Source organism: Neopsephotus bourkii, unplaced genomic scaffold (assembly GCF_033783945.1).
Source record: "Neopsephotus bourkii isolate Nb327-2 ecotype Australia unplaced genomic scaffold, CSIRO-AGI_Nbou_v1 NB_233, whole genome shotgun sequence".
Lineage (NCBI taxonomy): Eukaryota > Metazoa > Chordata > Aves > Psittaciformes > Psittacidae > Neopsephotus > Neopsephotus bourkii.
Window position 1 is genome coordinate 414,474 of NW_026900743.1, and position 14,119 is coordinate 428,592.

At 48.3% G+C, this 14,119-nt stretch overlaps 1 protein-coding gene across 3 annotated transcripts in view; it reads left to right on the forward strand.

Annotated features, from left to right (window-relative positions):
* The first annotated feature begins 616 nt into the window (after nt 1–616).
* NXPH1 (neurexophilin 1) overlaps nt 617–14,119 on the forward strand; it is a 146,285-nt gene continuing 132,782 nt past the window's right edge. Inside the window, exons 1-2 of one of the 3 annotated variants that reach the window (XM_061344705.1) lie at nt 617–1,484; nt 2,194–2,355. In XM_061344705.1, coding sequence (XP_061200689.1) covers nt 2,302–2,355 — 54 coding nt within the window. In that variant the 5' untranslated portion in view covers nt 617–1,484; nt 2,194–2,301. Of the gene's footprint in view, nt 1,485–1,845; nt 1,946–2,193; nt 2,356–14,119 lie in introns of those variants that run through there. The other 2 variants (XM_061344706.1, XM_061344707.1) reach the window with 2 other exon arrangements.

Genomic DNA, 14,119 nt, shown 5'->3' on the forward strand with positions numbered 1-14,119 from the left:
ATTACAGTGTTCCAACCTCAAACCGTCAAATTAAAACAGTGGTTTACAGCTTTACTGAAGACTGATTGCAGATATTAATTACCAGGACGTGCTCCGAGGGAAGCAAGGATTTGGCAGGACAACTGAAGTCCTCACTTTCCCCTCTCTGTACAGCATGCTGGCTTGCTCTTGGTTCCCCTGTGGGAGGTGATAAATCTGGGCTTTGCTATCGAGGCTGGGCATCTGGTAAGGGTACCCTGTGCTGTTGGCATCCTCCCCTTCGCCCTGTCCCAGTGTCACACTGGTAAGATAGGGTTTGGGGGATGGAATCGGGCAGGAGAACCCTCACAGGACTCCTTGTAAAGAAGGAAAACAAGGTCGATGAGACCTTTTACTTTGCGTGACAGCTGGCGGGATTAGCCGCAGCACAGGGCAGGGATGAGCGTTCAAGCTTCGCTCAGAGGGACTGTCCAGCTACAGGTTCCTGCTTGCGGGGAAGAAGCAGCCGTTTAATCCCAGAGCTTGGCTCCCGCAACCGACACATAGCTCTGCTCCAAGATCCCGCCGCCTCGGTGCCGGGCTGAGCAGCACTGTCTTTGCACGGGACACCCCCGAGGGAGGTGGAAAAAAACCTAGAATGAAAGGAAGGAGAGAGGGAAGAGCCGCTCTCCCAGGCTCCTTCCAGGCGCTGGGCAAACCGCCGCCTCCCGCCCGCTGGCGGAGAGGGAAAGGGGCTGTGCCCCTGGCGGCAGCGCGGGCAGCGCCGGCACCCCGGCAGAGGAAGGCAGCAGCACGGGCAGGACAAGCAGCCCGGGCAAGGCAGGCGGAGCGGGAAGGGCAGGCAGCGCGGGCAGCACAAGACAGCTCGCGCCACCCGGGGAGGGCTCTAATTCATCACCCCGTTCACAGGAGAGGATGGGACGCCGCTAAACTCCCCTTTCTCCCTCCTCCCTTCCCCCCTCGCCAGGCAAGCTCCCCCTTTTCTCCCCCCTCCGCTGCTCTTTCTCTCTCCCCAAGCAGTGAGGCTCGGACAGTGCTCGGCTCCAGCGCTTTATTTTAAGATGATCGGCCAAGGTCTTTGCAGATAGATTTCATCCGAAGTTAAATAGCAGGCGCTCGTCGCTCCCTCGCCAATAAGTCATTTTTAATAGAGACAAATCGTCCTGGACGCCCCGGAGCGCCGGTGCCGCCGCTCCCGCCCGCGCCCCCCGCCGAAGCGGAGCGGGCAGCCCTGGCAGCTCCCTCCTCCCGTAAGTGTCCTGCTTGGCGGAGCCGGAGCGCGGCCGTGTGCAGAGAAGGGGAGGCGAGAGGGGGGGAGAACCTGCCAGCAGCCCCGCCGCCCTGACAGTGCCTGCGCCGGATGCACAGCGGCCGCGGGACACCTCGGTGCGGAGCACGGCGAGGAGATGCGCAGGGGCGGCCGGCTGCGCCGCGGAGCTCAGCCCCTCTAGGCTCACCCATGGAGCGCCCCGCGGAGCCCCGGCCGCCGTCGGACCCCCCATGCCGTACGTATCCCCGCCGCGCCCCCCCCGCGGCTGCGGGGCTGTCCGCGAGGCGCGGAGGGGGGCTGGGGCCGGGGGTGGGGGTCCGCACCCGTCGGGGCTCCCCGGAGTTCGGTCCCGGCCCTGGGCGAGGTGCGGCTTAAGAGGGGCTGAAGGAGGTGGGCACTTGTGGGGATAGGCAGAGCCCTCTCTGGCGTCCCGGAGGCGAAGCGCTTCGCCTCGGGTGTAAGTGACCGGGAGTATCCGCAGCCCCGATCCCAGCGTCTCCTGCCCCTTCTCCCCCTCTCTGGCGCAGCTACGCTCTCCAGCACGCTGCCAGGGCTTCGTTGCCAACAGGAGGGCGGCCGAAGCCCTGTCCCCGCCTGGGGCACGCAAGAGGGCAGGGCAGGGCAGGGCAGGGCAGGCAGGGCTGGTGGTGGCATCCCCGGGCCGTCCCATCCCACACCGCAGGGCTCTCCAGCCCGGTAAAAGGACTGAGCGCCGGGGAACGCTGCCTACAGGCTCTCTGCAGCCAGCCTGGACCGTGCGATCACTTTGCTATGACGCTGGATTAACTAGATTTTAATCGTTTTTTGTTTCCCCCACCCCCATCCACACACCCCATCTCCTCCTTCTCTCCCGCCCCCCCTTCCCTACACACCTCTCTTCCCCCCTTGTCTCAAGCCTAACCTTGTCTTGTGGTCATGGGGTCTATAATTTCATTTTTGTCTAGGCTGGTGAGAGCTCTGCTTGTTCTGTAAAGTGGATGTCAGGTGGATCTATGTTCTGGAAGGAACAAAGAGGCAGCGACGGCAGCGCGGGGGAAGTTTGAGCGGCGAGGATGCAGCCTGTGTACTGGTACGCGGTCCTTCTGCTGCAGCCCACCCTTTACCTGGTGAGTGTCCCCGGCCCCTCGCACGGGCCGGGGCGGGGGGACCTCGACGGGGAGGAGGGCACCAGCCTGGCCGAGAAACAGCAAACTCACGGCAACTGCGGCCGCCCCGCAGCCAGCCCTGCCCGTCCTCCCGGGGTCGTGCCGGGACAGGGACCGGGGCAGGGAGGCGCGGGGCTCGGCCGCATCTCTCGGCGGAGCACGGAGGAGGCAGCACCCGTAACTTCTCCGCCGGGAAGGGGCGCACCATCCGGGCCGGGTTTCCCTGTGCCTCCTCCCGGGCTGGGTCCCCCGGTCCCTGCAGGGGGGCCCGCCCAGGCTGAAGGCTGGAAGCAACTTCTTGCCCTCTGCTCCCTTCTGAGGGTGGCAGCATCTTCGGATGGAGCCCGCCTTTCATGTGCCACTGCGGGCGGCTCGGCACTAGCGCGCGGTGCAGAGCGACGGGCACAGCTTAGTGTACTCCGCCTGAAGTGTCATTGACTTTAGCAGCAAATATCCTTTAAGATTACCGGGGGAACACGAGTAAACAGAGGCGTTATCTCCTTTAACACACACTTCGTTCCCTCTACGATCGCAAGTAACAAAACCAAGGAGGGCTGCTTCTTTGCAGGCGCGCCTTCTCTCGCCTGCCATGCGTTACTTAGGCGATATCTTGCCGGGGAGCTCGCCCCCGTGGCGGCGGGGGTCGGAAAAGCCCCTTTTCTGGGGGCGCTGCCTAGAGAAGCACCCTGGAGCCGTACCGGGGTAGGCGGCTGCTCCGGTCCGGCTTCTCGGCCTCCCGTCACTGCCTGCGTTGGCGCTGCCACGCCACGTGGGGGCACTGCGGGGCAGTGCGGCGCGGCGGAGTGCAGGGCAGCCAATCCCGAGCGGGCCCGGAACGGGACGGGACGGAGGGGGGGGGGTGTGCAGGCGGAGGTGACGATCGCTTTTTCCGCGCCCGCGCGGCGTCCAGCGCGGCAGCGCAGCCCCGAGTCGGCGCCCGTCCCGTCCCTCCCGAAGTGTGTCCCGCTGGGGGCCCCTCGGCGGGCTGTGCCACCTCAGCCGCGGGCGCCTCTCCTCCCCGCGGATTTTATAGCAGGGGGCTGGGGGGGGGGGGGGATTGAGCTGGAGAGTGGGGGGGGGGGGGGGGGAGCAGGGAAAAAAGTGCGAGGCAAATAATCTATCAAAAGCCGGAGCGAGATCGATACGTCGTGTTAAATTTTAAATGTGTTTGCTGGCAGTTAAACTGCTCTCGACTCATTACAACAACAGTGCTGGATTTATTCTAATGCGCTGCAGTCTGAACAACAAGCGCATTAATTCTCCTTTAATTGTAAACTGGGAGCATTTGAAAACCATTCAGTGTGCAAATTATGCTGATTCAATTACCGTTTAGTTACAGACTTCATTACCTGAATGTCTTTTTTTTTTTTTTTTTTCCTGGTTGTGTTGTTTTCCGAGGGCTTGGCATTGCAGAATGGGGAGATGATCTTTCAGTTTCCCTCGAAACGATGCGAAATATGATGAAAAAGAGACAAAATAAGGAATAAAAGACAAGCTAGGGGGAAGGGATGCGCTCTTCGGCTGGACTGTGTCTTCTGCCAAAACACTCGGGGGCAGATCCAAAGGATTTCCTCTGTCTAACCCACTTCTCCTTTCTGAGTCGATACTTCCACGTTTGTGTCAGCCTCTCCCTGTTCTCTGTATTTCGGGAGTGACTTTGAAAGTTTGCATTAGGCCATCGCCTGTAAATAAACAGTTTATTAGTATCAAAGCATGAAACTTGGATTAAAGCTTTAACACAGTGCCACAAACCAGCACGGCACAGCACTCTGGGCTGCCAGCCCCTGTGCATGAGCCACTCTGTGTGGACCAGAGCGTTTTCAATTAGGAATTACATTTTCAGTACCCAGCCTGTGAGGAGGGACAAATGAAATGGTAGCGCAACCAGCTTCCCATCGAGTTGGTTAAACTAATCCTTTCTGAGAGGGGCTAGTATTATAGGGGAGAGGGACAACAGCCTGTTTCCACTCTGCCTGAGCTGGGTGGTGTTCAGTTACTCATTTCCAGACACTCGCTGGCTTGTAATTTTCTCTTCACCAAGCAAAACATTACTCTCTTTTCTTTTTAATTTATTTTATTTATTTATTTTTCCCACCGTTAAACCTCTTCCTAATTAAATTGGGGGCGTGGGGGTGGGGGGAGAGAGTGATCCTTCTCTTCTTCCCCTTTTTAATAGAGCCATATGCCATCCAGCCTTGTTGCCACAAATTTATAGAGGTCACGGCCAGAAAGAGAAGGAATGTTGCTGGGGTAGAGATGGTTCGTCCTATTATGTTCACTGATAAGAAACAGTAGTTGGCCTTTGAGAGATGTGTATTTTCTCCTTGTTTCGAGCTGTGCAGTGTATTGAAAATGTTGCGTTTGATTTGCAGTGGAAGTGCATTTCCTTTGGCCTAAACGGATAACTTAGTACTTATTTGGTAGAATTAGGAGTTAACCTTTAAATGCTTGCAGTTATTTTCTTTCTAGACATTTGGAGAGCTGCAGAAAGTGTTCAGGCAGCTACGCTCGGTCTCCCTTACCACGACACTCCACTTCACTGCTGTTCTTTCAAAAGCATCTTAGTCTTATTCTAATGGGTAATGTTTTCTTAACGAACAGGGCTGTGCCAAGGTCAAAATCGTCATTAAGGAAGCAAGTAAATATTAAGAAAGAAAAAGCCGCCCGGAGATCGTAGACTTTTAGGTTTGAGCTCTATTAAAGACAACGGGGTTTTACACCGTTCCCTTAGTGGAAATTTCCTCGTTTAATTCCTGCTAATTGCCAGTGGATTTCCAGTCTGACACCACAGGACAATAAAACGCCAGGCTGCTTTTTTCCATTTCTTCCTTTTTTTTTTTTTTTTTTTTTTCATTTTTTCCGCTTTTTCTGAGTGGAAGAGACACGCTATAGAAGCGACTACAAACCCCGCGGATTGCTGGCGAAGACGGCAAGGTTCCTAACTAGTTATTTCTCACTAGAACAAGCCAAGCATGGCCCCAGAGGAGAAGGCAGGTCGTTTCCGTCACGGCTGTTAAGGGGACCCACCTTAGCGTGGAAGGCGGCCGGCGGGCAGGGGGCCGGCAACTCCCGGCGGCTACCGGAGCTCGCCCCGTCCTGCCGCTCACCGGCCCCAGCCTGATCCTGCTCCCCCCCCCCCCTCCCCCGGCCAAGCCAGGGCGCCGGGTGGCAGCGTGCCTTCCGGATGCCGGATGCCCCAGCATGTCCCCAGGTTTTGCTTTCCCGTGCTCTAGGGGGGAATTTCCCGCACTGGTTTCCTGAGATCACACCGGCTTGAAGAGACTTCGGCTCCTTTCCCTAGGTACTCCTTCCCCGAAGTGGCAAGTACGGGACTAAAACCGGTCGGAGTTTTGCGTTTAGTGTTGCTAGGGTAAGGATCCCTCCCCCCCTGAGTCTCCCCGCCTTGTCGTCTTTTCCCAGCAAAGTGTTTCTTTGCCGGTGAATTTGTAAAATAGGATATACACCAGAGCCGGCTGGCAGAGCAGTTTAACTCCTTGTAGAACTTATGGACAGCAAGAGCAAATGGAGGGGTGATTTTCCTCCCCCCGACGAGGGGTACGAGCAGGTTTTTCCGCGGGGGAAGCTGCTCTGCGAGGCGCTTTACCCGAGCAGGAGAACAGAGGGCTCCCGACCGGAGCCTTGCTCTGATGGGCCAGGGCTTTGGCGAGGGTCCGGTTCCAGCTCGACACCCTCCTTCAGCGCCGGGCTGGGAATTTAAGGTCTGTTCCACACCGTCCCTGTAGTTTGGAGGCCTTCTGACAGCCGAGCGGAGCTTTCCTGCAAAATGTTGTGAATAAGAGAGGTTTAAAATTGTCCTCAGAGGTGGCACACTTGGCACGGTATTTGCCGAGGGGGAGGAACGGGGGCGGGGGGGGGGGGTAGTGCTCAAGACTTTGTGTACATTTAATTTCGCTCCATGTCGCACTGTTTGCGGTGATTTCACCCCAGTTAATGAAAGCTATGGGGAACGAGAGGAGGTATCACGTGCCGGAGAAGATAAGTTGATTTATATCTTCTTCTTTCTTTTTAAAGATAGTTGCTGCTTGTGTCCTACTTTGTCTTGGGAGGAACAAAACCCCTCTGTAGGCAGCGAACATAAAAGAAAAAACAAAAAAACAAAAGAGGAAGAAGGCATTATCCTACCATAATCGGTACCCCCGGTAGTTTCTCAGAGGCATTTTGTGCTGAAAGTAGTCGGGTACTGCTTTTTTTTCCCCCAGATAAGCGATTTCTTGCCGTTTTCAAATTGACGTCGGCGGGGGGGGGGGGAGGAAGGGCGGGGGAGGGAGAAGAGAGCGCTTGGCGCGGAGGGGGTGAAGTGGCTTTCTGTGCGGGAGGGTTTAGGTAGCCTTGCGAAAGGATTCCGCTCCCTTTTTCTGGAGGAGTTTGAGAGGCTTCGCGGTGGTGTAGGTGATTACTCTTTCGGAAGGCAAGGCACGGGGATGGCAACGGGCTTGGAGGTGCTGTAGGCAAAACAAACTTTTCTGCCCTCTAGTTTCTTTTTTGTTTCCTGTTAAGTGGAGATGGTGAATTCTTTTCCGGGTTTCCTTCCTTCCTAACCACCAGGGACCTGCTCTAGGAGTTTAAGAAGGGGCTTCCCCGCACTAAGAGTTCTTTTTCCTGGTGCTTAGTACACACTACTTTAATTTCTTATATCGCTGGAGAAAGCAGTCTGGAACAGATTTCGTCTTTTGGGGAGGCACCTGAATATAATCCAATATCTCTGCCTCTCTTTGACTAGCCCAATCTTCCAAGTCGGCATCTAGAGGTACCCATTTTAAGCTCTTTAATATTTCCCTGCATCTCTAAACCGCCATTTTAATTAACAAAAAGTCAATTTCCCAGCCGTCTTGGAAAGTGCAGTGAGGCAGGTTAAGAAACCAATTGCTCGGAATAGCCAGCACTTGGAGAAAATGAATGTGTGAGCCATCCTTCCCTCCCTAGGATTGGCTTCTATTCTCCCGATTGGGTTTGGATGAAGTTATGCTGTGATTTATCAGATAGTTTAACACCCAGCTCGCTCTTCTTGTAAGTCAGCATTAAACCAGCTCCTGGGCTCTTTGTAAATACAGCTTTAGCATTTTTTTTTTTTTTTTCATGCAGCAGATTGACATGTTGACGATCCTGTTTTAAGGAATGTGACAATAAAGTGGAAAACCGAAGGCTGGCAAGCACTTCATCAAGGATAAAAAGGTTCTGCTGTAAGGATGTCACTCAATTTATTGTGAAAGTCGAATGAATTACGTTTAATGAAAGTGCTCCCCAGATGAATATTACCAGCAATTTCCTGACTTGGCTCTGTCAGATTGATAAGAGGAAATGCCAACCCGTGTCAAAAAAGATCTCCAATCTCAATTACTATGCAAGCTTTCGAAGAGCTTCTTTTTATTGATATGATATATATTGGCAAGTTCTCAATGCTAGGGAAACTGCTCTCTGTTCAACAGGACAGCATATTTCCTAGTTGATTGTTTAACCCTACGTGTTTCTGGTTGTTGTTTAAACTTCTGTGAGTGTCCTTCTTTTGGAGGAGTCCCTTTGTGTGACTTAGAGAGACCAAAGTTATGTGTCTGGTAGAGAGCAGGGGTGATGTTCTTTCCAGGAAATTTGTTCAGCCTGGATGAGCAAAGCCGAAGGTCAAGAGAAATAACACAGCTGATACAATGTCGTCGAGTTCCCTCATTTTTTGTGTATTTCTAGTAGACAATCCAGAGCACGCTAATATTTGTTACCACTAGCAATCCCAATATTCCTGCCATTTCTTCCTCATTCCTCTAGGGCTTCTTTGAGCAAATTAGAAATTCACTAAGACCGCAAAGAGAAAGAAAAGCTCTTTTGTCCCCTCATCTGCATAAGAATTGACTTTGTGAGAGGCTTTTCTGTTCCATTTTAACTACTATGACACCGGTCGTTGTTTAGGAATACAGCTCCTCTTCCCACAATCCATCTTGCTGGGCTTGTTTGTGATCAAAGGAGGGATTCAGTCAGCTTTCTTCTACAACTTTCCCTTTCTCTTTCAATTTTTAAATCGAAGAGGAGAGAGAGACGCTATTGAAGGACAACCGGGATATGTTCGGTACTCTGCAGCAGGGACATGAGCACCTTCACGTGTGGAGCTGTGCTCCCTACATGCAGCATTAAAGAGGAAGCAGAAAGAGTTTGTCCTTATCACATATCGGGTTAGTTTTGGTTCCCATTTTACTTTTCACTCCTGGATGCGCTCCTAAAACTTTCTTCAGTGCATGATTAGTCCAAGTGGGTTTTGTTTGTTTTTTCTTTCTTTTTTTTTTTTTTTTTTAAGTGTGTTTTCTTCCCCCTGTGTCGGAGATGCTGCCTGTTTCGAGCCGCGAAAGGCCAGTGCAAGCTCTGCGGGGAGAGCCGACAAAGGCTTGCAGACGGGCTGGGACAAGGCTGACTTCGAGGTGCCCCGCTCCGCTCCGGGCTGCTCCGAGCGGCCCGTCGCCGGCCCGGGACTGGCGCTTCCCGTTAGCTCTGTCAGTGCAGCACCTTGGAGAGGTCCCGGTGGAAAGCGGACGGGGAGCGGGGGCAGCCGAGCCAACATAGCGAACAGCGCCCGGCCCCCCTGCGTCACGGCGGTCGCTGTGCGCTGCCGGGGAGCCCGGCGACACCCGCAAACATTATGTCACAGGCGCCCTCAGTGTTTCGGGTCACTGCTGCTCAGACCTCGCCTGCAACCCGCTCTGGACGTGCGGTTTGGCTTCCTGCGTTAGTTTCCTGAAGGAAAAAGTAGGCAGGTGGACCAGCACACCAATGTATTTACTGTTGCTGTTGACTGGATTTCTTTTAGAGGCAAAGAAGCTGCTTTATATTCTGAGGGAAAAAAAAAAACAAAAACAAAAACAAAACCAAAACTGACCAGAGAAGCAATATATGAGTGTATGGGGCAACAGTGATGGGATCTCTGATAGGATCTTGGCAGGATTAATCTGGGGATCAGGAAGGCTGTTTTGGTATGTTTGTGTTTGTCTCACTTTATCCTAGAATGACAGCATCCTCTCTTTCTGGGGAGAGTCCCAAGACATCCGTGAGCATTGGAGTCAAAACGGCTGCGCAACACAGTTGATACTAAGACATGAAAGCAGGGAGTGATTAGTTAATAATACTTCCTATCCTGAGGGTCACGGCAGGAGTTGCTCTCAGGCACAGTTGATGTCATTGGTATAGGACAGTGGTACTTTTGACACACCTGTAAGGTGCAGGCAGATCTTGCTCCCTCCACATGCCTGTGTCCCGACAGCCAGTGCTCAGGGTGTCTCCCAGATCCCTCCTTGCTTTCAAGAGGAAATAATACCAGGCAAGTGCCTTCCTCCCTGTAAATCCCCACACACTATTGACAGAGCTGTCTTCTAGCGGTCAGATACCTGAAAAGCACTTGTCAATAAAATACTGACTTTTGGCAAGGCAGGTGTAAGTGGATGACTGATGAATAGTACTTCACTAAAGGAATGTGATGGGAATTGACTAGGCTGAGAGGAAAAGCAACCCACAATCCCCACCAACCCTGCAGACAAAAGCCATTTATTCCTGGTCCATATTCTCCCATGAATATCAGTATCAACTGTGATGCTTTTTTTCCAGTCCCTATGTATGGTGCCTGGAAATTGTATTGTCTGCTTCAGAGATACAGCTTTTATCTTCCAAATGCCACCCTCATTAATGTCAGTGTCTCACAGTCCAGCTAGCGACAAATGTCTCAGGGACGTTCATCTGCCTTGCACACTACATCCATCTCTCCAGGTGCCCTGTCTTTTACTCTCCAGGGAGTAGTTTAGTAATATTTTCTTTCTCGTTCTCTCTGTCTGCTATGAAAAGATTTGTTCACTAGCTGGTTTCTGCCCTGTCCATTCGCATTAGTTTTGTCAGTGCCCTCTGAAGTGTCACGTCTCCTGTTAACCTGTTCCATCACCTTGATGACAGGTTTACCAGCACATGTGAAGATAATCTTTCTACATCTGCAGACTATGATGGGGAGAAAGTAGGCTTTTTTGCTTGCATGATAATAACACCCTATTGTACTCAAGCCTCATTTTCTAGTACAGACTGGATGCAAAAAACTAAAAAATGAGGAGCCTGCTTGTTTCTTTGTGTGTGTAGCCTGGTTATTTCTTATTGCTGAACTTCTGAAAAACTGATAGGTAAAGTATGCTTATGTTATTTCTTTGTATATTTCTTAAAACTTGAGTGTTTAAGCTGGACAAGGTCTCTCTAGGCTCAGCAGAATCAGCAGCAGAGCTGATGACCAAAACAATACCAGGAAAGAAGTGATCTAGCAGACTCAGTTCTTGGATATATCTCTAATTAAAATATTTTATATATATATATAAATTGTTTTATTTATTTAGAAAAAAAAGTGAAAAGTCACTTAAAATCTAATCAATACAGCATTCCCAGTTGAAAAACAGAAAATCCTACTTATCTTCCTAGTTAGAACATCTGATATTTTGATCCAGAAATCCCTGGACTCAGTGTTTCTGCCTGATACTACATACTGATTTCAGAAATAACATCTGTAACATGATAAATTATTACTGACTCTCTTGTCTTAACGTTGTGTTCTCCTCCTTGACTCCCCATGCATTATTTGGGAGTTAATTTTAGATGGTGCAATATTTCCTGCATCTGTCTGAGAGGTGCATATAAGCCACTGGGTAAAAGGAAAAAGAAAAAAAGAAGATATACTGTAGCCATGTATTGAGAGCACTCTTGTAAACCAAAATCTCCTATACAGCAGATCCTATGGCCTGTTCCTGCAATGTTATACAAAATAGGATTCCTCTGTAAATTCATGTCTTACTTGTGCGAAGAGGATGGATTCTGTTTCCTGTTGAAGATTAAGTAGACTGTTTCTATCACTGAGAATTGCTTGCCATTATTCAGATGCCACTTCAAATTGAAAGTGTAATTGTCAGGTCTGAAAAAATTGTAGCTAATGGAATTTCTGTTATGGATAGTTCAGACCACCTGTACTGTAACACTTATTTGCACAGTCATTTTTATAAGCTATTCTTGATTGAACTGTGGAAAAATAATTCTTCTGCTAGGCTATTTTGTCAACAAATGTTGTCATAGGCCTTCAGATATATAAAACTACATATATAAAATAAATGGACTCCTTTTTATGTTTACAATCTCATCCATAATATTTGAGGTCCTGAAAAGGAAGGTATGGACTTAAAATAATGATCATATTAAAGCTGTGTCCTCATGCTTGCTGCACTATCAATAACAATATTGTAAAATACTAGTCATTTAAAATCAGAATGTTAGTGTGTAATTTGACTCAATTTCTGTTGTTGCTTTCTGTAACTACTCTGTTACACACTGAGTTTTTTCTTAATGTTTATGTGGGGAATGATTTGTGTCATGAGAATATTTTGTAAGCAATATTGTTAGGTAAAACATAGCAGCAATACTGTAGCTTTATGGGTGACAATTTCTGAGTGAACAGATCTTTAAAGAGGAGGGAAATAAGGAGGAGTACAAATACAGAGATGTGACATAAAAGATGTGCATACTAATACAGCAAAACCTTCACCATTAGAAAAGATGGACTCCATCCTGTTGCCTTTATCTGTAGTGGATATTACCTTAACAAGGCCCACAGTTTTATATTCCTACTTATCTATTCTCCCTGCTTCCACAAACAATCCCATTTGTTTAATTGGCTTGCTTGCTGTAGATGGTAGTGTTGAACATGTTGGAAACAGAGGTACAAGAGTATGACCCTTTAATTATACTGCTTTCTAATATCTGAAAGAGGAGACATTGGGATTTTGATAGTTACTTGCACAAAAGATGTTCACAAAATGCACAAAAGCAGAGCCACTTCTGTGAGCGGTCACTTGGAGTGAGAAAGGAACAACGTTATCTGACCCTTGGTAAGACAGTGGTCTGTATGAATCATCTATGTCTTCAGCTTTCTTCTGCTGAATCAAGTGGTAGTACCTCTTGCTGTTTACCTCCTTCCTCTGTGAGCAGCTCTGTTGCCTCTATTAAAATTAGTTATTGCAGTAAGATACTATCCCACAGAATTACAGATATATCAGTTTGTGTTTGCACCTTAAATGCACAGAATATTTGCTAGCTAAAGCAGAGTGTGAGCCTTAAAAAAGTTGTTGAGTGGATTAGCAGATTTTAATGTTATGGCTCAGTATTTCAATGTAATGCAACCCAAATGAATATGGAAATGTGTGACTAAGTATGTAGGAGGAGGTAAAAGTGCTGCTTTTATTCTTCACAATTTATAAAATATTCTGAAATTGTGGGGTTGTAGCAGACACTTCAGAGTAGATGCCAATGGTTTGTAAATACTGTTTAGAAGCAAAACACAAGCTTAACACTTCAGTGTTAAGAAATTCACTCACATACTCTTCAGTGCTTTACTGAACTAGGATCATAAGAAAGCAAATGCAGTATGTTTTTTGCATTTCTGGTTTTAGGATATAAAATTTTCTTCTTCCATATCAGAAAAGATCTCACATCTGTATCTTTATAAATGTTACAAAGTAGTATTTATGCCAAGATCTTGCTGAATTTACCTCTGGGCTACTTAGGATCTATTACAATATTATGCTTATAATGATGCATCTGATATTTCACACCCTAAATATATTTTCTCCATTATAGTTGGATAATAATTAATTGTATAATAAACATGATCCATTAATTATTTAATTTTTTTTTTTTGCAATCATAATTTGTTCTGGCTAGAGATTCAGTTTCTGAAGAAATACTTTGTGAAATGTCATTATCTTTGAAATGAAACTGAATTTTTTTTTTTCAAATAGATTTTTTTTTGGTAGATGTATTTTTTAAGTATCAGGCACCCCCAGAATCACAAAGAGTTACAAACAGATGCAAATGGTGGCATAGCTGAGAAGCCATGTGTGGCCTGTATGCAGTATTATATCTGTGCTCTACATTTGCAGTCTAACTGATACTGATGCACATTTTTTGCAGACCACTGCAGATTTTTTTTCCTTACAGAAGAAAAAAGTACTTAAATAGTGACCATGTAGGGCAAAAAAACTACATTATTTACTCCTACACAAGAAACTTGCATGTTGATTCAAGACCATTCAAGACCATTCAGACTCATCAGAACTTTGCCATTAATTTCTCTGGTCATAAAATGGTATCCTTAGCTTGATAAATACTTCCAATTTTATAAGGAAGTTGGGAATGCTATTTCATTACATTTTAGCTTGAGTTGCTTTGTGTAAATTGCCTATTCATACCTAGCACCGGAAGAAAGTAGTAAGCATTTCTAATAATAGTGGAAAATATACGTACATATGGCTATGTGGTGTTCATAGCCTTTGGTCTGAGCAACTTAGCACTCAACAGTGCTGAGCAACTGAGCAACATAGCCTTTGGTCTGAGCAACCTTAGAGCAACTAAGGTTTGAGCAGCCTTAGTTCTGTGCAACAGAGCACAGTCACTTAACTGTGAAGTTAAGAAGAACTGAGTGGGCTCCATATGCTTTCATTTTTAGCATATTTTTTTGACATTGTGGTTTGCTTCAGTATGTTTACCCAGAATATTGTCCTGTCTTTAATCTGCCATGAGACCCTTCCTTTAGATCCATTTGTTCTCTGGCAGAATGGTTCAATGGCTGCAGTACTCTGTCACCTAGAGTAATGACTCCATGAATTGTCCCTCAGCTTTTGTGTTTTATTTTATCCACGTGGCACATTGCTAGTGC